Here is a 26847-nt window from a genome sequence, read left to right on the forward strand (position 1 = left end):
ACATGCTGTTATTGCCTTCACTTGCTGCACTTTGAGTCTGCTAATGGATGTGCACCAACAACCAGACATGCAAACGCATACTGTAAACGCACACGCCTCTCGGAAGATGCGTCGTTGCGTTTCTCGAGTGGAAGCGAAAATCCAATCTTGCCTCTGATATTCAGGTCACTCAGTGAGTTAGGTGTCACTTCAGAAGTGGAGAAAGGTGAAAACGAGGCCGAGTTGCAGGTATGCATACACACAAACTTCTACACACACCACACACACACACAGAAGTGCTCACAACTGTTTTTAAAGTGGAAACAAAATTGAAGGAAAAATCTTTAGAGGTAGAGGCGGTGAGAGGAGCTTGTTAAAAGGGATGTCAACATAAAGTCAAAAGGAAAATAAGTGCCTCTCAGAAAGAAGAATCTGGTGTCAGTATTTTCCTCTCCTGCATCTGTTTTCTCAAAGCAGCAGCAGAGATAGCAGGATTGTATATTACACCTTTCGGTGAGACTTGAGATAACAAAACGTACACTAATGGCTTTGCAATTGAAAGGAAAGACAAACATTCATGCAGATGCTGCAATAAAAGGTGAATGAGTAGCTGAGAGGGACAAACAATGGGTGAAGAGATGGCACAGTGGGGCTGGAAGAGAAAGAGGGACGAGGTGATTGTGAAATGGGACAACAGAACAGGAGCAAGGAGTTCACCAATCTTCCTCTCCTTGACCAGTCCTGATGGCGTTGGACTTTGTTCTTCTGTGGCACAGACGGTTGAAAGCTGAGTGAACACGTTACACAACCCACTAGTTTATAAGTCAACTCCTTTAAACCTCACCGGGGAGGAAAGAGGGACAGAAGGAAAGGGGATGACTGAGAAGGACAGGGAGTACTGTAAGGAGCAACAGGAGTGAAAACAGAGGAGCAAGAAGAACAAAACGGAAGCCATTTTCCACCATTACTACGACATATTTATCACTTTTCTAGTGCTGTGGTCCAGCTGCTGCAGGGATGTGGACGGATACCAAATCAGATGTGAAGGAGGCCAGCAGGAATCATGCCAGCCCCAGCCGGCGTGTGTTGAACGCTCTTCTGTGCTGTACTGGGGACATGGAATACTTGGATAAATACATGCAGGGTAGGAGACTTGTTGCAAGTATTTTTACAGGAATTGTTGTGTTGATTGGGGACTAAATGCAGGCTGTACTCACTTTGAACAGAAACAAAAAATATAAATCACAAAATGTTTTTTTTAAACTTCTAATCTTATAACTCTAACCCAAGTATAAAATGTACTATATTATATGACCTGTATAATAACATTTGCTTGTAAAATGCATAATTCTTAAGGCTAAGCTTTTTCATAAAATTACTAATTACAAAACTTTTTAGCAATTTGCTAAACACTCTAAATGTTCCCATAATCATAAATAATGATAAAATGCTTCCCATTAAAATATGCAGATGCAATAATTGCAGCAGTGGGAGTTATGCAAACATCCTCCAACATAAAAATTAACTATCATTAAACTTTCTCCTTAATTCTTGTATAAAACTCTGAATTGGGATCAATAAATCCAACTGAGAAACATGCTTTGTGTTGCAGTTTGACTAGCTGGAAACATCAGAAAGCTTTGGTGGGGGGGACATCTGTAAAATGTTTTGTTTCTGTGTCCTCAGAAAAGATGTTTGTGCTGCAGCTGGCGGTGTGGGGCCTGAGAGGGGTGACCAGGGTGATCCTAGCCAACAACCCGCTGAGCGGTGCTCTCATTATGGCTGCTCTGTACTGGGCCTCCCCCTGGCAGGGCCTGCTAGGAACTCTCGGTGTACTGACCTCTACGCTAACAGCTGTTATAATGGGACAAGACAGGTGGAATGGCATGACCATTTTCAGAAAAACATCCACAAATGAGCATAGAAGCTCGTAAAAGTCTACATTTGTGTGTACACATTTAATGATCTGTGTACCTTAAAGCCACACAACAGAGAAATGTCCCTTTTAAATAATCAAACCCTCATTAATAACCTGCCTGTTGCCTGGAAGCAGAGGCTGTAACACAAGCCATAATTTGCTCGACCTTACAACTGAAGTTGATTGAGGGTTCTACTTAAAATTCACGAGAATAACAGCTCCATGACTGATAGCCCTGTGTTCACCCACACCAACTGCCTCACATTCTTTATTGTAGTCATTGTCATAATATTTACTATATGCCACACATTGTATAATATGCTAATACACAACCTTGTTTGAAAGTTTAAAAAAATAATTCCATCTGAACTGGGGCTCATAATGTTTTTTAATCTGACGTGTTGAATACATTAGTATCACTGTGGGGCCTCTGCTCATTAAAAATGAAATTTGTTTCACAAGGAGCCATAAAAAGCTACGCGAATGTGTGTTTTGATCTTACTGTACATCAGTGTATTACACAAAATGCACAATGTTATTGTGATGCAGTGTTTGAATCTTTCTGTTCTCTCTGTTTGTAGAGCTGAGGTGTCAGGAGGCCTCCATGGTTTTAACGGCATGTTGGTGTCTCTGCTGATGGGAGTGTTCAGCTCAGCTGGAGACTGGTACTGGTGGCTGCTGCTGCCTGTCTGCTTGGGGTCAGCTACATGGTGAGACACAGTGCTCTGCTGGAATATAGGTCATTTTTTTCAACCAGTAATGTTTTTCATTGAGGACAGTCTCTGTATTTTGTCTGCCACAGAAAAATGTGCACATAGTACAAACACTCCTAGTGTGTCTTTGGACCTATAGCACCTTAACGCCTTTGTTTTTCGTGGTTATTTGGTCATCCTATTTAGTGATGAATTATTACAGACAGAGTTGTTGATTTTTTGTGATTTAATTGTTATTGAAATTCAACAAATCATGCCAGACAAAGACATGTCATGTCATTGTGATTACAGAGATGCAGAATTGTTTGCTGGGTTCTTATCTGATGCCTATGAATGTGGCAAATTATCAAAGAAGTGATGATGTTAAAGGGGTAAAATCACATGATCTGATCAACTGAGGATGTAGGCGATTTTACCATATGTGGCCGGCGTCATGAGGAGATGATTTAGGCAAAAAAAAAAAAAAAATTGACAAAAAATGACGATTATTTTAACAGTGTGACGATATCAAATAAACTTATAATTCCTATTATTCTTGTCTTTATCACAGTCAAAGTGAAGTTACTGCGGTCTGGTTTGGTTTTGATTGGATTTTGTAGTTACTGCAATTTTTACATCACTATTTCTCTGAAATAAAGCAAAATTCCCAAAATAAAATGGACATCAAGGATATCATTTCTAGTTAAAACTCAGTTTCGACCAAAAGTTACTGCAGTAAGGGTTTGTAGGGCAGAATAGTTACACATTATTTCTTGTAAAGACTGTTAGTTTTAGCTGATAGCTTAGCATCCTCCTACCTAGCTCCTCTCCTCTTCTGGCGCCAAAAACCCCCAAAGACTGGTACGGCCAAAATGCTAAGTCCATAAACTAATGAGTTGAGGTCACAGTGGCTATGTCCATTTCTTTTATTCAGATCATGGGCAGGATTTGATATTGCTCTCTGTCTTTATATAATAACAATATAGAAATACACGGTCACCCATAAAGTTGGAATAATTTTGTTTTCAGACACAATCCTCTGTTAATTGTGGTTTCACATTTAGAAGAAATTGATAAATTGAAGTATTGAGAATATACACTTTATCTCTGAAGAATAAATCACATTGTCACAATCAATTAATGGAAAGAGGTAAAGAATATTTTATTCCAACTTTATGGGTGACCAAAAACTGTTGAACTGTTGCATATTATGCATATTTCATGTATTTGGTTCTGAGAAATTATAATATATATTTTATTTATTTCTTTATTCATATTTTTTTATTATCCAGAAACTAATTGACAGACTGATGAATAATGTAAATAATTTGAAGCCAAATTCATCTTAATCGGAAAAAAAGATCAGATTGAATCATGCAATTAATCTTATTTTGTCAGTTTTATGCAGCTTTTTTTTCTGCCACAGCAGCTGCGAGTCACTTTAAGAAACAGTCTAAATTATTCCTGTCTCCAAGGGAACCAAAATACTTTCTTTATGTTAATCAACCTGCAAATATTATGACTTTTCACATACATTGGCAGGCTGAAAGCTAGAGAAAATATTATGCCAGCGGCCTTCCTCTCACCACAACAATCGGTGGCAGATATCAGTGTGTGCCTCTACCTCACTCACAATGTACAGTGTGTGAGAAAATTATCATCTCAGTGAAGCTATTTTGGAAAGGCTCTGTGTTTGGTGAAAATGTGTCTGAAAAAAGCAGGTATACCATTTAATGCGATATGTATACCATCTTTACTCTTTCGTCCCCTCCTCCAGTGTCTTTCTATTCAGTGGTCTCTCTCCATTGTTGGACCGCTGGGACTTGCCTGTCGCTGTGTTTCCCTTCAACATCGTCATTGTCCTCTACCTCCTCTGTACCGGCCCTAACAACCCGTACTTCCCGCACCACCTGACGACACCACCAGGGGCGCTGGAGCCCAACGGCACAGAGCTCATTGCTGTAGAGGTAAGCTGATCCAGTTTTTAATCAAATGTCTATTCATGGGTTCAGTTAAATGATATGAAAGCCAGAAGGTTGCTGTTCATTATTCTGATTATTATTCTGATTATTATTATTATTATTATTATTATTCTGATTATTCTGATTCTGATTCTGATTCTGATGATGATGATTATTATTATTATTATTATTGTTATTATTATTGTTATCAGTAGTAGCAGTGGTGGCATCTCCCCCTTCTTTTGTTTTGTTTTATTTATTGAATTTCTCTTTTCTCTCACTTTTTTTTAACTTAAATTAACTCTATTATTATTATTATTATTATTATTGTTGTTGTTGTTGTTGTTGTTGTTGTTGTTGTTATCAGTAGTAGCAGTGGTGGCATCTCCCCCTTGTTTTGTTTTGTTTTATTTATAGAATTTCTCTTTTCTCTCACTCTTTTTTGACTTAAATTAACTTTATTATTATTATTATTATTATTATTATTGTTATTATTGTTATAATAATTGTTATCAGTAGTAGCATTGGTGGCATCTCCCCCTTGTTTTGTTTTGTTTAATTTATTGAATTTCTCTTTTCTCTCACTCTTTTTTGACTTAAATTAACTTTATTATTATTATAATTATAATTATTATTATTATTATTGTTGTTGTTGTTGTTGTTGTTGTCGTTGTTATCAGTAGTAGCAGTGGTGGCATCTCCCCCTTGTTTTGTTTTTTCAATATATCGAATTTCTCTTTTCTCTCACTCTTTTTTGACTTAAATTTACTTTATATTATTATTATTATTATTATTATTATTATTATTATTATTATTATTATTATCAGTAGTAGCAGTGCAGAGTTTGCATAGTTTGACCCATTAGCAGTGATCAAATAACACTTCATTGTACCATAAATATATGTGTTGGATCGCTTTAAAGATTAGGTAAACTTCAAAAACAAGCAACAAGTCACTGCATCAAAAGTTTACATGTTCCACCGCTACCTACCCTTATTATTCACAGAAATATTTGGTGTAATAATTGCAATAGCCGCCACTGTGTTGTACTGGGGAAATCTGTAAGGACATGACAGCAATGGAATTAAATTTATTGAGAAATAGGGAAATTGATGAACACTAGAGGGTTTACATTAGTTATTTCTTGGCAATGCAATGAGGTGAGTGATCACATAGTTTGAATTTGAAAATGCAGGTCCCTAACATTTTTCCGCGTTGGGGGTCCTCTGCACTACACTATTGGTTGAACAGAATGTGTCTCGGTGGTGAAAGTTAGGTAGCCACAGGTCTACATAATTAAATGTCAGAAGAGCAGGCAGTCATGAAAATGGGTTTTTGGATTCAGCTGTTTGTGTGCATATTCATATTCATATTCACATGCTCATAAAGCCTACTGCATCTCATGTACAAATCTGATTCCAAAAAGCTGCAACAGAATGCATCAAATTCAGAATCAATGTGTTTATTTACAAGAAAACAAAAGTTTTCCAGAACATTAAATATCTTGTTGTTGAACTGTATTCAAGACCTTGCATTCTGTTTTTCAGTATCCCAGTTTTTTTGGAATTCAGGTTGTATGGTAACAATAGCCACACCTAAATCTCACCACAAACTGAGCTTTATCAAGCAATGTCTTAACTATATTATTCAGTTGTTAATAGTTATTTTTACAAATAATAATGATAATGTTTTCCATTAGTTTTGTTTGTTTTGTGGCAATTTCTCCTGCTCAAGTGTGAAGGAAAGAACGCTTACTTTGCATTTTGTCCTTATCAGCAGTTCACCATGAGGGGATCTGCCACAGTTACATTTGCAGTGATATTTAAACAGAGACAGCCCATCAAGTCACATGATCACAAAACAGGTGTGGACCATTAGCGGTCTCAAAGGGGACAATTAGAAGTGACAGGACATATGATGAAGGAAGACAAACAGAAACGAAGCTGAGTGAGGGCCAGAGTTGTTCTCTGCCTCTGCCATGCTGCAGTGAACTGAAAGAGAAACTGATAGAAGCACAATATGCATAAGATCAGCCAGCTATGACTCACCAGTTACTTAGCAACAGTTACTGATGGAGCTCCTGTTCGGAAATGATAATCAGCTCAAACTGTTTTAATTAACAATTCCCGGTGATTGAAACTCATAGTGGAGGTAAGGCTGTTGCAATCAAGATAAAAACTTGTTTTGTTCAGTTTGTGGAGATTGTGCTGAATATTCAGTTGAGAGCCAGTCAGGTTTTATAGTTGCTGGGGAGAAAAGTAAACCACAATGAAACGTGAAGGCTTAAATGTCTAAGCTATTGAGAGTGATTAGAATGCAAGCTGTTGCACGGTACATCCTGTAAAGAAAACAGTTTTCTTCGACCTCTGAATTGAGATAAAATGCAGTCACGATGAACCGCTTCTCACGAGACTTTGGCAAAAGAATCCAGACTCTCACCAGCTGCTGCTGTCGGCTTTTGATCTCTGTGAGCCAGCTGGCATCTCGATGCTTGAGGAGCAACTGAATTTTAATCTCTGTGCTTTTGTTTGGAAGCAGGCAGAACAGATTATGTGATCCGAATCAGAAAAGGTCCCTCTTCCTCCAAATGTAATGAGTTTACATTAAGATTACTCGGGTTAATGTTCTGACAGCAAGCAGTAAAACACTAAATGTACAAATGATATATATAAAATCACTTAAAACGAAAAGGGTGAATGATAGACAGACCTTTACTTCTCTTGGAAATAAAGTGGTAAAGGAAATTTGATTTGCAAAAGCAAATTTTTTTATTAATATAATTAGTACTGCAAGAGAAAATGCTAAAGAGATCTGGACAAATATTAAAATACTGACGTGAAATAGTATATTGCACAGAGAAATTAGGGAGCTGCAGCTAGAAGAGAAAGTCATCCATGATCCAAGGGACATTGCAACAACTTTGAACGACTACACTGCAAAAAAAAGAAAAGTTAGGTGAACTCAAAATTTCAAGGCAACAAACTTCGATAACATTTTAAGTTGGACCATTAAACTAAATATTTTAAGTTTTGCTTTTGAGTTTGCTCAACTCTGAATTCAGATTTTTGATCTTATAATTTTACATAGATTTCCTATCCTATGGATTTTATCTCAGTAGGTATTTAGGAAACTTTGTAAGCTGATGGCGAGGAGATTCGCCTAGCTTCTAACTGCCTAAATCCGAGCACCTATCCTGCTTAATCTAGAATGGCACCTGTTGAATAACCCTGGATCACAGATACCATGCTAGCCGTGCCCGTTTAATGGCAGCTCTCCTCTTTCTGATCTATGCACTTGGTGAATTGCTAGGTTAGTTTAGTGGCTAGGAATAAAAGCCCCAAGGATAAGTTGAATTTCTTTGGCTAGAGTAACCAATAAGAACCTTGTTATAGCACACAACCTCTTAATACCAAAATATTTAATAATCTAATGTCCACTACTTCACTTTAAATGCAATAGAGAATGTATTGATAATGTAGCAAGGTGCAAGCATACAGCATAAAAATGATCCAATAACTGATTACAGATAAGATATTCAAAAACCTCAATAATATAATTGCTTTTATTTTTATTTTCTGTTCTATTGTGTTTTCAAGGACACGTTTTCTCTCTCGTTAATTCCTCCTCCTGTTCATTCTGGCCATGAAGGCCAACTGTTCTACTTGTTGTTACTGTTGTTTTATTGATTTTTTTGTCTTATGATATTGACATCAACCTGCCAAAGGGACTAAAGATGCTGTGTTATGTTTATTAATATGTATTGTCCCTGTTTTAAATAAATAAACTCAAACTCAATGATCACTGCACAAATTCAATATGTTCTTCTTTCATTTAATGCAAGCAAAAATGTACACACAACAATATGATGATATAACTGTAAAAAAAACTGTAAATAAGAGGCAATCGGACATCATCACAACTTCTTCTTTTTTAAAGTTGTAGTGTAAAATTAATATTAAGTGACCTGCAGCATTTGGCCAATGGAATACCAAATATTTGTTTTCCTTTTCTTCATTACTGAATCTACATAATGATCGTTGTTCTATGTTGAACATGTTAAGTTGATTTCAATTGGCAGCAATCTTGTAAAATAATAAACAATGATTTGAATATTCTTGAGTAGGAATCAAATGTTGTTTTTCAAATTTTTCTGAAAAAACTGAACGGGGATAAACCGTAAGGCCTCTATTCTAAGAAATAAAAGGACAAAATTCTTAATGTTATCTTTGTTTTGGACAGCCATTTCTGAGACTGTCTGTATCCACCAGTCAATATTTTAGCAGTATGAACCTGACCTGTTTTATGTCTAATACTGCAGACCTGAGGGCCTCTCAGATGTTGGATTTATTTGCTACATGTTTGTGTGTTTTCGAGGCGCAATAAGAGCACGGAGTGCTGACGGATGCCGTATAAATGTATTCCTGCACACGGTGATCTGCAAACTGACTGTGAAGTTGTTTAAACTAGATTAGCCACGCTGACTAAACCTCTCTCAGCGCTGTAAGGTGTCCTCAATTTAGAGTCAAGATTTACACACAATTCTATTAACAAGCATCGAGCCCTGTGGCACAGAATGTTCCTCACACTAAACTATTACTTTCAGTTCCTCCGTCTCAGATTTTTTCACTCTGTTTCTTCCTATATTTCAGAGTTCCTCCCTGTTTCCCTCCATCTGTCCATCCCTTGCCTTGTAAGTGCTGCCATTTTCATTTAATAAATTCTGTTTGGTTTGTTACTTGGCAGATCTGAAACCTCTAAATCCTTCTTTTTATCTCCCTGCCTCTGTTCTCCCCAGTGTCTGCTCTGCAAATCCTCCATCTCACACTTTCTACATCACTTTTTCATCCTCCTTTGCTCTCCTCTTTTATAATTCAGTGTACAATAAACAACTGTGTGTGTACCTGCATTTTCAAAGACAACCCAATCAAGTCTTTTGTTTCTTTTACGCTCCCTGATGTGAAACAATCTCTTCCTCCTCTTCTATTTTATCATTTTTTTTCCTTTGCTTCCACCATCTCCATTTCCTCCTTCCTTCTCTCCTCCACTCGTCTTTCCTCTGGTTCTCTCCAGAGATGGGGATGACGTCGGTCCTATTTATATTTAATGTCTCCATCTTTCACTCTGCTGAGGAGGGTGCTCTGGCTGCACAACCACAACAGCGCATGTAATCTTTCTACACACAAACACACACATGCATATGCACGTGTGGACACACACAAGCACGCGCATTAAGAGTAATGCGTCTTCGATATAATTAAACAACATCTATGACTTGTAAATAGCAGCGACAGGCAGGTGCACCCATCCCGTCACCATGGAAACTCATCACTTCTCACTGACTGTTGGGAATGCATGCCTGCGTGCGTGCCTGTGTGCGTGCCTGCGTGTGTGTGCGTGTGTGCGTGCGTGTGTGTGTCTGTGTGTGTGTGTAACTGGGTGAAAAAGAGAGATGCTGGTTTTGACAGGGAAGAGATGCAGAATAGATTTCACACATTTTGTCATTATGTTTTATAATTATGAGTGTTCTAATTCTAGAATTCTATATTTGTATTTAGAACTTGTGTATAATAATTTTCCATATGCTACATGCTGCAGTGTAAACTCTGTTTCTCCTGTAACGCCTCTCTTGTGTCCAGGTAATGCGTGGCATCCCTCTGGGCGTGGGTCAGATCTTTGCCTGTGGAGCCCTGGGACCCTCCCTCCTCATCCTGGGAGCGGTTCTGCTCTACTCCCCCCTGCTGGCAGCCCATGCTCTGCTGGGATCAGCAGTTGGAACACTGGCTGGTGAGTCTTCATCTTCATAACTGTGTGGGAGGAGTGGGAGCGTTGGCAAAGTGGGAATATTGTTGTATTCTTTTGTAGGTCATACTGTACATAGTAATGCAATGTACACTAGAAAACAGAAAAAGCTTTAGTTCTGTCTCACATTGCAATCCTGGCTGCGCACTTTGATTTTTAGGTTGAAATAATAATAATAAGTTCTAAATTAAGTTTCCATGGGCACCACACATTATTAGTGCCAATATCACTGTACAACACTCTGTCTTGGGTCATTGCTTACAGGGAACCTCCAAAATTTCACACCTAAATGTCAGTTTACTAGTCATGGGGAGCCTGTGAACAGTTTTGTAATAATGTGCTCTGTGGCTCTGGGGCAGCTTTGTTAAATTTGAGAAAATAATCTTTAATTATATCAGCAGGGTTATATCAGCTTGGGCACTCAGACAACATTCATAACAAAAGGACTGTGATATCAAGTGTGGGCGTGCAGTTTGAGAGCTGTTTGTGTACGCACAAATCTAACAAAAAGATGGGCTCTAATATTATATTACATTTCTGGACATAGATTATGAAAAGCAGAGAGAGGACAGAAAACAAGGTAGAGAGAAACCACAGGTGTGCCCCAATTCTCTCTATTAATCCATCTTTTTTGAGTTCCCTGACTTGGAAATCCATCCGTTATCTACCGTCACTTTCCCTGTGAGGCGTTGCATAATTGACTTTGATGTACCAGTTCTGTAATTTGCACCATTAATTGTGATTTCCTTTTAAGCACAATACAAAAATGCATCACTCTATTATGTTTACTTTTAATTGCACCCTAGCCATTTCTTCCGGTATGTTTCACTCATTGCAGTGGTGATATAATAGGTATTAAAACAATAATATAAAAGCTTCATCATACCTGCTTTACTTAGTTACTGAGACTATGTTCTGCAGTCAAGGCACCATACCTGCCAATAGCATAATGCATCATTAACTTTTGTCTTAGGTAGCAGTATAAACCAGTTAGGATCTCAAAAAGATTGCAGGCTTAGCTGCCTGCATGGCAAATATTGAATGACACTAGGTTTTAACAAGGTTAAAGTGGGGTATGGTTTATTAAACCCCTCTGGCAATAAGGCAGAATGTCAGCAGCGTGTATAAATATGAAACCGTAAGACGAGCAGCAGCAGCCTGTGGGCAGCTCGAAAAGACACACAGCAATTAGCCGGGCACTGATATACTAACATGCAGGCCTGTGGCTGTGTGCCATTTACATCTGCATCACTGTGACTCTATCCAAAGAGGGAGAAGGAGAAATGCTACAAGACTTCAGCCCCCTGCTTCCGTCTGCTGATAAAAGTACAATACAGTGTCTTAAAATACTTTGCAGTGTATGTGTTTGTGCATGTGTGTGTGTGTGTGTGTGTGTGTGTGCGTGTGTGTCTTGGTGGCTATGAGTCATGCTTTAAGAAATAGAGGAGTGGGAGTGAGCTCGTACATGCACGCTTTTGCACAAAACCATGGCATGGAGACATACACACATACTCATGCACAAACGGCTGCAATAAAAACATCCATGTCAAAAGAACGTGATCAAAGAGATTGACTGTAATGAGATTGTGTAGGCTACAGAGATGAGAGCCAACAACAGGAAACAGGCAACACAGCAAACATGGTCTCTATTGCTGTCTTTTGTGCATTTCCTCTTTCTGTCTTCCCCCTTTATTGTCCAATCCTGTTGTTCCATGATTTTTCCAATTTGTTTAAGCCATTTTAGTCCAAATAGAGTTATTTGTTCTTTGAAAAAGTCAGCCATGGTTTTATCTCTTTCATTTGGATGCCTGTAATTTGGGACTCCACCAGAGACGATCTTTTATATTCCCCAAATCTTGAATGCTGTTGGTAGACGTTTAACTAGTTCCAAAAGCATATAACAATAAGTCTAGCTCTGCTGTCCTGTTTTCCTGTGAGTTTAATTATTGATTTTGCTACTGTTACTTTAATACGGCCCCCTTTTATTGAGAATTGGGGGTTGTGGGAAGTGGATGTTTAGGGGGAGATAGCAGGTCAACAATAAATGCAATTTAAAAGTGGTGGGCATTATCTGAAAGCTGTAACCTGAGTTAATTAATCAGGTAGATACACCTCAGGACTGTGTGTCAAGGTGTTCTGGTCAAAAATCTCTAATAAACATGACTTAATTAATTAAACCTTTTAAGGTTTATAAGGGTTCATTTTCAACCATGTCCCATAAGTAGTTGCAGCAATTTTTATTTACATAAAACTACTTTCAACAAAGTCTGTGGATTATCTTGAGGAACCAGGTCATGATTTCAGCTGAAATGCAGATTGAGATCTGTTCTAACTCTCTAGGGCTTTCCCTGCCCAGGCCTTTCAGCTGGCATCTCATGTTCCCTATATCCATATCACCTTTTAAATATCTTCCTTTAAATTCACTTTTTTTTCACCTTTATTCTTTGTTTTTATCTTGTACTTGATTTATTATATGAACCTGATGAAAAGGTCAGTTATTATCACTTTAATTGCAGTTATTATAAGCAGAATGTGAACATTTGTTGTTGTTAGATGCATCTTTTCCCAAGAAGTTTGGTGAACACGCTGCCCTGAATAAATGTAAATGCGCTTGCATGCACCCACACTCAGAAACAAATGAAGGAGCGGCACATAGTGAGGGAGTTAAGAGTGCGAATAAACACTACAAGGTCGGTTTCAAAACTTAATCCTGGCTGACAGCGATCCAGAGGGGAAACGAAGGAAGTGTCAGATGGAGATTGAGAGGGGAGAAAATGAATAAAGAGTTGAGAAGGGAAAAGGCAGGGGACATAAATTGAGTGAAGTAGAAAAAGTAGTGACTAAGAGAGAAAGATGTTAATAAATATATCAAGGAATAAAAGAGGTCTCCCTGAATGATCAATAGGTCTTTAATCCTTTCTTCTCGTCAGCTTCAAAACTCCTCTTATTGTTCTTTTCCCTCATCATTCTCTCCATTGCGGCTCTGCATTCATTATCCTTCGCTGCCTCAGGGTGTTATGGTTCTTTGGTTTGATTTCATGAAGTAGGTGGGTTGGGCTGTGAGTGATGTCATTACCACCTCCATTCTGAATTCAAATTTCAAAACTTGAGATTTTAAAACATTTTCTATACCTCAGCGAGGGTTGTTTCTGTCCTTTTCATTGATATCTCCATTATTTGCCATTATGTTCACTATCAGAATCCTAACTTGCATTCACTGTCGTCACCGTCTCATTCATCTCCACCTTTAGTGCTGTCATCAGTTTTAATCTTTTTCTTTTTTTCAAGGATAAAGCTGAGGTGAGAGACCAAAGGCATGCAGCAGTTGTTAAGTGATGTGTGGAAATCACTGTGGCAATGACTAATCAGCATCATCACCTCTTAGTGCTGCCTACTTTGTCTGTGAGAAGGAGAGAGAATGACAGTGATACAGTAGTGTGGGTCAGACAGAGAGCGGGAAGTTGCCCTGGGACAGTCAGCGTGTAAGGCCATATTTAGAGCTGTCACTCAAGGCATTGTGGTGTAAACTACTCCCATAAGGGGTTTCCAGAGGAGGAGATCAGGGGCTGTATGTAGGCCAGAGCCTTTACCTCCTGCTGCATTAATTTATTGAAGAATTGTATTGCAGGGATGCTTCAAAGTGAGATGTGATACAGGAGGGCAGAGAGAGTGCAGCAGTTGAAGAAAGCTGAGGTTCACAGTTCTTTAAATAGCTTTGTATTTATGATGTCACAATGCATCATGGGAATTTTAAAAAAGAATCTCACATCTGCCATCTCTGGTCTGACTTACTGTAGATCAGCTGCATCAGACAGGAAAAAGGATGGAGAAACGTGGCTCTCAGTCTGCCCCTGCACTGTCCGAAGAAATATTTTGTTGTATATTATATTATATACTATTATATTATATTATATTATATTGTGTATTTATGAACTGTACTACAAGGCAATGTCTTGAGCCAGACCTCTAGGTGTTGCATTAGAGCCCTGAAGACAAGGGTCAGGCTTTGTGGGGACCAGTTGGGTTGTGGGGGAAGCTGGATCCCTCTAAAAAAAAAAAATACAATCAGCCTGATTTGTGGTTGGTGTTAATAAATGAGGAAATCCCTTAAGTTTTCATACTTATAACATATAATTTGATAATCTGCCTTGGGTAACAACTCTGACACACCCACGAAATGAGACAGAACGTACCTGTTTCACACTGTTATGAGAACACATGTAGTTCAAATTATATATATATAATACTATGTTTAATTTGTAATTCTAGGTCAAGAAACTGCAGCCACATCGCAGGGGTTCAAACTTTGCTATACTGGGGCGTCCTGGTGGCTCACACTGGTAGAGCGCTTACCATTAAGGCTGAGTCCTTGCTGCGGCGGAGCCAGGTTCGAATCCGGCCTGAGCTCCCTTTGCTGCATGTCTTCCCCTCTATCACCCCCTTTCTATCTATCACTATCAATAAAGCAAAAAATGCCAAAAACAAAACTTTGCCATACCAAGGTCCCCCATATAGCATGAGCCTCTGGCAGGAACCCCCATGTTGAAATTGTTTTTTTACAATTATGATGGCAAATCTCAAAAATCAAACATGCAACTTCACAGTCTTCTGTTCTAAATATTCCTTGTCATTTATGTTTTAATATTCAATAGTATTATTAACAGTAAACATTTCTTTAAATATTTTTTCTCTTTTGTTAGGCCTATTTATTCATTACATTCAGTGTATTCTGTTATCAATTACATATATAAAAAGTCATATATTTAAAAAACATCAAAGTTTCTGCAACCCCCACTTGGAGTCAGTACCCCAGCTTTGAAAAACAGTGATCTGTATGGACTGTATACTCTGTATACTATATAACACTCATAGTACCTAGATTTGCTTTATAATTAAAAGAGACATAGAAATCAGGTGAGATAGAGGCTTGATACAGCAAGAAGAAATTCAAACATTAAATTCTTAGCGCATGTGATAAGAAGCATTCAAAAAGGAGGAAGAACTAGGCTTTTACAACATATGAAATCTGGATGGTGGTAACAAATGAGCCCACATACAGAGAATCCATTTAACTGCATCCACAAACAGTTTTCCCCTTGAGGGCATCAAACGGCAGAATGATGGATTCACCAGCTAAATGGAAACCAAAGGCCCAAATGCAAAGTTAGCCATTACGCACCAGCAGTTGAAAACAAGGCATTATGTTCAGTTCATTTCAGTTGTTCATTCCAACCTATTGCACTGTCCTCCACTTAGTCTGCAGCGAGTCTCTGCGGTTTGATGCAGGCTGCAACTGGAAAAGCGGAGAGGATGGAGAGGAGGTATTGGGTTTGATATGATAAGAGCTCTCTGACTCATGCTATTAGCATAGACAATATCACATTGGGAGTGACTCTCTCTCTCTCTCTCACACACACACACACACACACACACACACACATATTAGAAAAACAGTTAAATTTTTAGTATCCTCTGGGGCCTCCCTCCCACAGTGCCATTAGTCTTTAATGACAATATGATAATGTAGGGAGGGAACGAGGGGAGCAGAGTGAGTGTGTGGGATGTAGGGAGTAAGGAAGGATATGAGGGAGTTGCTGTGAATGACAAACAAAAGGGGAAATGGTGACAATGAAGAGGAAGATAATGAAGTGTGGAATGAGAGCGAAAGAAGATGAGTGCAGAGGGAGACGGAGCGTTTAAAGTCAGGCTGTGAAAGGGGCAAAACAAGCAGACAGTGGACAGAGGAAGTGGATGGCAGAGTAGCAGAGCAGACACAGGAGTGAGGAGGCAGTAATGGGGTGTGGTCAGTCTGCTTCAGGACCAGACTGCTAAACTGCAGCCCACGATGCCTGGTAATAAGGAAATCAATCACAGCAACAGCCTGAGGGTCATTTATCTACAGAAGAGCTTCCAAAATTTACTATCACTGCAGATAAATTCTTCCCAAAATCCTGCAGTGTTAATGCAAGAGAGGTGCAGGGTGGAGCAGATGCAGCAATGGTTAACTATGTATGACAACATTTATATAATTTTAGTTATTTATCTTTGTTTAGCATGGACGATCATGTATTTTAGAGTTTTAAATGAGTCAGAAAGGGCTTCTTTTAAACAAGATGAGATGGTTAATAAAATATCAATGCAACCAGGCTTTTCAGCAAATGATAATTCCTTCCCACTCACCCAGGAGCATATTCAGCTGAGCACGTGTGTGTAAATAATATATAGCTGCTTCAGCAAATAGTAGGTAACTGGTGGTCACTGTTCTGCACAGTCAGACAGCTTTCAGTAATTTTTTATGATCTTGCTCTTACCAAGGAAGGTAAAAATACACCATATCTGCTGGAGGGGTCATGTTCCCACAAACACAAGTGCTGTGTATATCAGTAAGCAGTTTTAAAGCTGGCTAGAGGCAGCAGCTCTGGCTGGGGTTACAGGACTGAAAAGTGAAGTGCCTTGAATCTGTATTCTTTCTTATGGCCAGCAGGGGGCGACTTCACTGGCCACCACTGCAAAAGTTGAATGATTGTATTAAAAACTATGAGAAAATGACTCTACTTCTCACTTGGTTTATTACTTTAGTAAACAAGGTCCTAATGAGTTTATGATATCAATCACTAGTTTCAAGTCTTCTTCAATACAGCATGATGTTCATTTAGTAAACTATATTCCAGTTAGGATAAAATAGATGATAATTTAGGGCGCGGCTACCTTGTGATTGACATGTAACCACCATGGCACACTGTGTACTTGGCACTGTTTACGTCTTAGAACTTTGATCTTTGCTAGTATGTTTTCAGCTCATGAAAGTTTGTAAAACTTGTAAAACTTTGATCACCTATAAATGTCTTGTTTGGTTGTACTGAAACAGGGGTTCCCAACCTAGGGTCCAGGCCCCCTTAGGGGGACGCCAGACATCACAGGGTGTGCATGAAATTTTGTCTGATTTGAGGTTATGAAGTTATCTAAAATAATTTGGTCCACATTTTTAATTGTTTGGCTATTTTGCAGTCAGCACGTCTGTGACCTCTGACCTTTGTCAGAAGGTCAGATATGTGTGTTTGGGCCCACTCTGTTGCAAATGTTGAGCTTAATGTTTACTTCTTGATAAGAGACTTTTTTTTCTGAAATATTTTTATTAATGTCCTTGAATTATTTCTATGTGTGTATTTTGGACACTGGTGACAAACAGGAATATATGCTGATATACCATATCCCTGACAATTAGTCCGTCTGTCCGTCTGTTTTTGGAGCTACAAGTGACCACATTTAGATGAGGGAAGCGCACAGTTAGTTAGCTACTGCTAGCAGTGATGGAATGTAACTAAGTACATTTACCCAAGTACTGTACTTAAGTAAAATTTTGAGGTACTTGTACTTAACTTGAGTATTTCCATTTTATGTAACTTTATACTTCTACTCCATTACATTTAGAGGCAAATATTGTACTTTTTACTCCACTACATTTAGCTGACAGCTTTAGTTACTTTTCAGATCGGGATTTAACATGAAAAACATGATCGGTTTAAAGTTTAAAGTGACATTTTCTAAATTAGACCTCATAAAAGCATATTAAATAGTTAAAATGAGCCCTACCTTGAGAAAATAAAATGCTGCTTATATAAATGCATCAATAATAATTATCAAATCATATATTGAGAATATATTTAACAATCTGAGTGGGGTCATTTTGCAAAACGAGTTCTTTTACTTTTGATACTTTAAGTACATTTTGATGCTGATACTTTTGTACTTTTACTGAAGTAAGTTTTGAATGCAGGACTTTTACTTGTAGTGGAGTCATTTCACAGTGTGGTATTGGTACTTTTACTTAAGTAAGGGATCTGAATACTTCTTCCACCACTGACTGCTAGCAAGATTGGATAGCTACACGCAAAAATTAACAGCCAGCCGACTCCTCAGAGTATCTTTTATTACAGTGGTTCCCAACCTTTCTAAGGCTGTGCTGGAGTCCATTATAGAGGGTTTTTCAATGTTTTGTGTTCCCTGGGCAACATAACATATCCTGCAAACCACATTTTCACTGACCTCTCGTTGTTTTATCCTGTCACCTTGTTGCAGTGACGTAAAAGCTAATTCCTGGGTATGTCAGTACACTGTGACATCACTGAGTGCATGTCTGACCCCATCCGTCTGTGACTGTGGGTGTTGAGGTGAAACAAGCTTGAAACCTTCAACCAGAGAGGCACAACTATCTACTGCTTCTGCAGAGCATTATGTTTGCTGATTCTGAATGCTGGCCTTTGCAGCTGAACCTTCATTGGCCCTATTCATTGTTATTCTCCCTCACGGATTGAAAGACACGTTGCAGCTGCTGTTCAAGGCCAGCAGTGAAGAGGTCAATGTTTCTGGCCTCACTGAGATTTATTTGGGTTAGTATTCCCCCCTGTGCAGTCTGTATACAGCTTCAGCTTCACAGTGTAGTTGTTGTTTAGTATGGACGGGAGACATTGACCTGCTGTTCACCCACCAACAACATCAATGCCCTACAGCAACATCACAGAAACTGGATGATGAAATCAGAACTTCAAAATGTTTTACCAAAAAAAAACCCACACAGATACAGAAGTTGTTATTGTAGGACTTGTTAAAATGTGATTTACTGAAGATTTCCACTAAAAGCTATTTCTCATTTCTCTTTTTTCTCATCCCCATACAACAAACAACTTGTAAACCTGAGACAACTTTTTTTAAATTTCATCTCAGGCTCACTAGAGAAGAGACAGACAGGCCCAATATCAGCACTTCCCATACCCAGCTCCACTCAACACCGTCACATGACTGCTGGCTGAACACAGGCAAAATAAATCCTAAATACACGAGACAAAGCAGACGAGTCACATCTCGGCTCCTCCTTTGTGTGCATCATATCCTGTAAACAGTTACACAAGTTCTATGTAGATCTGGCACAATAGAAAGGGAGACTCAACATTTCCTTATTAGGTTACAAACAAATTTTAATTTGAAGGCAACCATATATCTATGTGTCTTACGCCACCACATGGACAGTCCTGGTGCAGCACAGTCAACCTATGCACGTGTGTGTGTGTATTTCTGCCTGTGTGATTCCCAGATCTGTCAGCACCAATGACTCATTGTTTTTTTTAATAATTATAATTGTAAAGGATTAACTGTGTCTGTGTGTGTGTGTGTGTGTGTGTGTGTGTCACAGGTTTATCCATGGCAGTGCGTCATGGTTCTCTGTACTCTGGTCTGTCGGGGTTTAATGGCGCTCTGGGCTGCATGGCGGTTGGAGGACTCTTCTTCACCTTCAGCTGGAGGACCCACCTCTTTGCCATTGCCAGCGGTAACAAACACACGCTTGCCCACACACAGTGGCTATGTATTGTTCAAAGTGCATAATGACAGTGTTGGTGACCTCACACATCGTGTACAAATGATGTGAAATGCAGCATTTATAATAAAAGCTAGCAACAACAACAAAAAACATGTTATTTATCATTTAACCCTTTATCAGGCAAAGAACTATATTTGGTAACTTCAGGTAATATTTTGAGAAAAAAGTTGCAAATTTACTATATTAAAGTGGCAAATCTACAAGAAAAAAAGTTGCAGATTTAAGAGATTTAAAGTGGCAAATCTGCGTGAAAAAAATCGCAGATTTAAGAGAAAAAAGTGGGAAAAAAGCAACGTTTTTCTCCCAGATTCACCACTTTAAATCTCATAAATCTACGCATTTTTTTCTCGTAGATTTGCCACTTTAATCTCGCAAACTTTTTTCTCAAAATATTATTTTCGTATGTTTCTTTTTACATTCTGGCAGCATGTAATATCCTCCAATATTCTCTGGGGTTGAAATTTGGAATTTGCAAGTATTTCAATGAGTGCCCTATTAATGGTTAAAGTGGTGAATCTGGGAGAAAAAAGTTGCTTTTTTCCCACTTTTTTCTCGTAAATCTGCGAATTTTTTCAGGCAGATTTGCCACTTTAAATCTCTTAAATCTGCGACTTTTTTTCTTGTAGATTTGGCACTTTAATCTAGTAAATTTGCAACTTTTTTCTCGAAATATTACCTGAAGTTACCAAATATAGTTCTTTGCCTGATAAAGGGTTAAGTTTATCTGTTTACACTTGTGTTAGCTTAGGAATGGAGCACACAATCATTAACATATAGTACAAGTCAAAACTTTGGACACATCTTCTCTTTCAAGGGTTATTATTTATACTTTTATTATATTTTCTATATTGTATATTAATATCAAAGACATCAAAACTATGACGGAATACATATTGTATTATGTAGTAAACAAAAAAGTGTTAAACAAACCAGAATATGTTTCATATTTTAGGTTCTTTAAAGTAGCCACCTTTTGCTTTGATGCTCTCAAAATACATTAAGAAGGCAAGACGTTCCACTAATGAACTCTTAACAACTGACTGAGAATAACAGAAGTGTGCAGAGCTGGCATCAAAGCAAAAGGTGAATACTTTAAAGAATATAAAATATAAAATTTATTCTGGTTTGTTTAACACTTATTTTACTACATAATTCCATGTGTTCTTTCATAATTTTAACGTCTTAACTATAAATTTAAAATGTTGAAAATAATAAGAAATAAACAAAAAAACATTGAATGAGAAGGTTTTGACCAAACTTTTGACTGGTACTTCTCATATGTCTTGTTTTTCATCTGTCTTTGGCATTCCTACATTTTTTTTGTTTATGTTTTTTCCCACTATTCCTCCAAAAACGTGCACTATAAAAATCCTGTATCAAAACCTGTAATTCACTCAGGTCTTGTGTTGTCTTACTTTGGTTGCTCACATTTGTAAAAACGAAAGAAATTTTCATCCCATTCTTTCTTGAAGCCCAACATTTTTTTTATACTTAAATGAAATGGGGCATAATTTCAAACTTGTGGTATTTTTAATACCGCGTAGTATACTTAATAGCTTTCTGAAATATTATTATTATTTTATTATTTGTCTTTTTCTGGAATGTTTAAAACAAACAGGCTTGAAGTAAAACCTTTTTGCTTGTCATAATTATTGTCATTGTGGTACGCTGCCAGTAGAGGGAGACAGAAACCCACCAGCTGCTTCAACAACGCTCTGTGTTCATGGTGCTAAAACAAATGCAATTGCTCTCATTGTCTCTGTCCATGGTTCTGAAACAAATTAAGTCTTTTTATATCTGTCTGTGGGGCTGCAACAGATAAAATCTCGAACAGTGCCCCTGTCCAGGGTAAATGCAGTCTTTCACATTGTCTCTGTCCATGGTTCTGAAACAAATGTAACCTTTCTTGTCATCTTTGTTAATGGTTCTCAAACAAATGCAGGCTCCCACATTGTCTTTGTCCATGGCACTGAAACACAGAAATGCACTACAGTGCATATCAAATAGACAACAACAGGATAGTGTTGTTGAAAATAAACCCCCTTTAAAAAACCTACAAACTAAACCATAAGTAATTTTGAAAACATTATCCCATTAAATAATAGACTGAATAATGGGACCCATATGTTATTTTTGAGAATGATCAATACTGATCTTAGAGGGGGAGTATGAATCGATAACCAATATAATGGCCAATGTAGTAATTTTTTTTAGTTGGAATGAAAATATATCTTTTTTTATGTAGATTATGCACCAATTTTTCACCATTCCCAGATGCCTGCTTTCTCAAACAAAAAAAACTTTATATACATCATAATATTTAACGTCAGCCAATTCTTTAAATAATAACCAAGAAAATAAAGACTAAATAGGAATAAAATATATAGCTGAATAAACATAATTACTGTTCAGTTTCAGTCCATTGCTGAGCAAGCAGCATTTTCTGCATTATGTATTGTTTTAGAAAAGTTTTCATAACAGCACATACCAGACAGCATATACACAGATACAGATAAGCCTTTCATAGGCCAAAATTGGCCGATAATATCTGTCAACCAATATATCCGTCGGGCTCTAATTCCTATGGCTGTTGTCTCTGGAAATACTTTTTGATCAATAAATGCTTTTTCTTGAGACTCACTCACTATCACACTCCAGCCAATCAAACAAGGCTCACTTATTTAGTTCCTGAACAGTAGCATCCACACAGTGGGTCCCCGACAGTGTCACCTGCTAGTGTGAAAGGTGTCACATTGTGAGTTTATTTCATTGGTCTGAGCCCTTTGAGTCACTGAGGTGTCACTTACGCTCCTCGCAGTAAATCATGATATAATTTCTCTTCTGAATCATGCCTTCTTATGGAGGCACATGACAGGGCTTCATCTGGGAAGCATGTCAGCATTAATGACCACAGACACTCACAATTGTTTGCTTAAACGAGTAATAATTAAATGCCACATATTAACTGTTCAATGTACTGTAAGGGGACTAAATTTCTATACATATTTCCCCTTTGCTGTCATGCTTTTCCTTCATATATTTTTGCAATTTCTTTGCTTTTCTTAGCACCAAACGGTTGTTATTTGTTAATAGTTCCTGTATTTTTATTTTATTTTAACCCTTTATCAGGCAAAGAACTATATTTGGTAACTTCAGCTAATATTTCGAGAAAAAAGTTGCAAATTCACTAGATTAAAGTGGCAAATCTACAAGAAAAAATGTCGCAGATTCAAGAGATTTAAAGTGGCAAATCTGCGCGAAAAAAAGTTGGAGGTTTACGAGAAAAAAGTGGGAAAAAAGCAACTTTTTTCTCCCAGATTCACCACTTTGAATCTCATAAATCTGTGGATTTTTTCTTGTAGATTTGCCACTTTTATATCGTAAACTTTTTTCTCAAAATATTATTTTCGTATGTTTTTTTTTACACATTCTGGCTGTATGTAACATCCTCCAATATTCTCTAGGGTTGAAATTTGGAATTTGCAAGAATTTCAATGAGTGCCCTATTAAGGGTTAAAGCTTGATCTAATTGATGTATTTAGACTGGGTTTTTATCCCTCTGCTCTCATTCATTATAACTGACAAACATATTCACAACAGAAATTGCAGCTGGAGCAGCAGAGGCATTAGTGCTGAGCAGTTTGGCAAAGAGCTAATCGACTCAAATTAGGTAAACTGGCAGCTTCCAGTCCGTCTCCTAACAGGTCCAACTGCACTTCCCCTCTGTACCCACTGCTGTTTGTACGTCAGCAACCTGGGGACAGCTACAGAATGAGTGTGTCATGGATATATTTAGCCTAATTTCTTCTTCTCTGCCCGCAGCCTTCCTTTCTGCATATGCTGACATCGCTCTGAGCAATCTGCTGGGAACTGTAAGTACGCACACCTCATGTCATGTGTGTATGAAGCAGAACAACTGAGAAGCCTTCAACATATCTTTCCATTTTTGAAAGCTGAGGATGATTCAATTTTTGCTTCACATTTAGCACTTGTGTAATTGCAGAACAATAACAAGCTTCCAATTGGAAATAGATGACAGTGATGTCCTGCTACATTTCATCAGGAACATCAGTCAATCAAACAGCAGTTTCATATACATAAAAGAGGATTGGGAGGCCAGGTAGGAGAAAAAGATGAGAGGGGAAATTCTTTTTTTTTTTTTTTTTAGAGGAACACCATGTCTATCCAATCCACTTTTATTTATATAGCATGTGTATAGCAAACACAAGGTTTTCAAAGTGCTGCACAAAAGGTAAACACAATAAAAGCACAATAAAAAAAGATAAGTAGACAATAAAATGATAAAATATAATAAAAATAGAATAAAATAAAATAAATAAAATGCACTGCCCACACAAAATAAAATATGCATGTATACACATAAAACCAACATTCTACATGGTGTTAAAAGGCAAAGAGAAGAGGTGGGTTTTAAGAAGAGATTTAAAATGAGACAGTGAGGAGGCCTGTCTAATGTGCAGCGGCAAATATCCGAACAATTAGGTAGATTGCAAGCTACAACCTGATTTTCATCAATGTCATTAACCACAATATTTAAGGGTGTAGTAGTACTAAAATCCCCCTACATATAAATGAGCTGTTCTTGGTAGTAGCTACTACAACTATTGTTTTGGTAAAATCTGCTTTCTTTTAGACATATATTAGAGGTATTGAGGAAAATCAGGTTGTAGCTTGCAGTCTACCAAACTCAAAAAACTTTATTTATTCTAGTCTTTTTTTTACTTTTTTCTTGAAGTGCATAATTCATTTTTTTCCCCACCTCTCTCTTTTTTTTTGGTCCTACCTGACCCTAATCCTCTACCGTACATCATATACCTGTCACTCCACATTGCAGAAGCTACTCCATTCACTGTACAGTGTTTCCAACTCTTCAACTCTTCTTCAACTCTTTCGACAGGTTTAGAATTGTTTCTCTCTCAAACTGTCTGACACTTTCTTATTTATTGAAAACTCTCATTCTCTTCTCCTAGATTGGTCTCCCAGCATGCAGTTGGGCAGCTACTCTGACAGCCACGCTGATGTTGCTGCTGACCGGCAGTTTAGCAGCGTACCGCATCCCTATTGGTCAAGTCATGGCCCCCGAACATAACCTGCGCCTGCACAGCCAATGGGAAGCCGGGAACACCGCAGAAAGGGAGAGCACTGATGTGTAACACTAGGACGCACACTCACACAGTACTGTATCAGTAACTTCTTAAGTAGTTGCAGTCAGTGGTGGAATGTCACACGTACATTTACTCAAGTAATGTACCTAAGTACAGTTTTGAGGTATGTGTACTTTACTTGAGTTTGCCATTTTATGTAACTTTATACTTCTACTTCACTACATTTTAGAGGCAAATACTGAACATTATACTCCACTACATTTAGCTGACAGCTTTAGTTACTTTTCAGGACTAGATTTAACTTGGAAAACATGATACATTTAAAGTGATTAGATTTTTTATATAAACCTGTTCACAATTGAATAAATAGTTAAAATGAGCCCTATCTTAAAAAAATAAAATAAATTCTGCCTATAATAATCCAATAATATATTTGGAAATATATAACAATCTAAGTTGGTCTGAAACATTTTGATGCTGGTACTTTTGTACTTCCACTTGAGCAACTTTAAATGTAGGACTTTTACTTGTAGTGGAGTAATTTTGCATTGTGGTGTTGTAGTACTTTTACTTAAGTAAGGGATCTGAATACTTTTCCACATATCTTCGTTTTTTATTCAAAAATATTTTTAAATAGATTATATATTATCTTACGATAGATTATCTTTATAGATGCACTCACATTTCACAAGAGGCTTTCAAGTGAAAAAAGTAGATTCAACACTTTGAGGAAGCGTCATTCCACATTCTGTCCACAAGATGGCAATATATGTCCAGCAATGAAATGTTAAAAGGATATTACAATTTATTTTATATCAGCCTTTGTATTCAAATCCAACCATTTCTATTAAATGTGTATAATTTACAGCCAGGTTCTGCTACTTGTGTTATTTCAGTGAGTTTTTTTTACCTTACCATGACACCTATTAAAGAGCAAAAGTAACCAACAATATAAAGGGAAAGAAAACATCTTTTAATAGTCATGAAATCATCAAATCAGTTCAATAAAATCATTTGTTTTTAAAATGACAGTTGTCAATAAAAACACCGACTGAATTCAACAGTAATTATTTTTGAACCCCTTTTACCCCCGTTACCCTGCATAGACATACAACACATAGCACTCCACTGGGACTCATTGTAAAAACAGACATGTATCTCAATGCAGGCAGACAGTGAGACAATGAGTACACACAGATGACGTGATGCGTTTCTGAAATGGACGGAGTGGTCAGCTGCTTAGGCCAGGATGTTAAAGGCAACTGTTTGACTCTTGATTTATTATCATAATTATTATTACTATGATTAAATTGTCCTAAATGAAAAGTGAGGGTGTTCCGTGGTTCATTATTAGATTATTAGTCTTTTTTCACAGTGCTTCATGTTGCCTGTGTAGATGATTTTTTTAAATTATATTTCCCACTGACATCTATATTCCCAAACACACGCATGTCCACATTCACACACAAACCATACACCCCAATCCAATGTAAAAAATAAACAAAGAGACTATTAAATATTAAAAGATTATTAAAAAGGTTGTTTTTTTATACAGGTGAAGTGACATTCTTCCACAAACAATAACATCTTCTAATTGTTTTCTTCATCTTTTTTTCTTAATCGTTACAACATGCATTTCTATCTCATTGCTTTCACATTTTCTTTTTCCTTTTTTTTTTTTGTTTACATTATTTTTAGTACCTGGGACTAAATTCTTTTATGATGAACTACATCACAGGAAATGGTGATGAGGTCGGTAACAAGACGGAACATACAAAAGTGCCTCTCAGTCTGTGATTGATCGAGCATAACAATAAAAACAGAAAAAAGTAGAAATATAAATACTTGCACGAACAGTACTTGTGTCTTTTTAAGCTGCATTACAAAAAAATGAACATTCGTAGTTCTACGTACTTTCAGTTGAAGATTTGATTGTGAGTGCTGTTGTGCTTCTTTAAGCTTGACTTAGTGTGTGTGTGTGTGTGTGTGTGTGTGT

At 37.5% G+C, this 26847-nt stretch overlaps 1 protein-coding gene across 1 annotated transcript; it reads left to right on the forward strand.

Moving 5' to 3' along the window:
* On the forward strand, nucleotides 1–26828 carry si:dkey-183c6.7 (urea transporter 2). The gene is made up of 9 exons (XM_059354847.1): nucleotides 1–228; nucleotides 973–1123; nucleotides 1666–1855; nucleotides 2479–2607; nucleotides 4367–4556; nucleotides 10187–10334; nucleotides 19540–19674; nucleotides 23548–23597; nucleotides 24717–26828. The coding sequence occupies exons 2-9, from the start codon at nucleotides 997–999 to the stop codon at nucleotides 24897–24899; spliced, it is 1152 nt and encodes a 383-aa protein (XP_059210830.1). The 5' UTR covers nucleotides 1–228; nucleotides 973–996; the 3' UTR covers nucleotides 24900–26828.
* The last annotated feature ends 19 nt before the right edge of the window (nucleotides 26829–26847 follow it).

This window comes from Centropristis striata, chromosome 17 (genome assembly GCF_030273125.1).
Source record: "Centropristis striata isolate RG_2023a ecotype Rhode Island chromosome 17, C.striata_1.0, whole genome shotgun sequence".
Classification (NCBI taxonomy): domain Eukaryota; kingdom Metazoa; phylum Chordata; class Actinopteri; order Perciformes; family Serranidae; genus Centropristis; species Centropristis striata.

Excerpts from the sequence above, each read along its gene's own strand:
- si:dkey-183c6.7 (XM_059354847.1), top strand. The coding sequence starts at position 997 with ATGTGGACGGATACCAAATCAGATGTGAAGGAGGCCAGCAGGAATCAT. Across the intron at positions 10,335-19,539 it reads AGCAGTTGGAACACTGGCTG|GTTTATCCATGGCAGTGCGT; the intron begins GTGAGTCTTCAT and ends TGTGTGTCACAG. Across the intron at positions 23,598-24,716 it reads TGAGCAATCTGCTGGGAACT|ATTGGTCTCCCAGCATGCAG; the intron begins GTAAGTACGCAC and ends CTCTTCTCCTAG.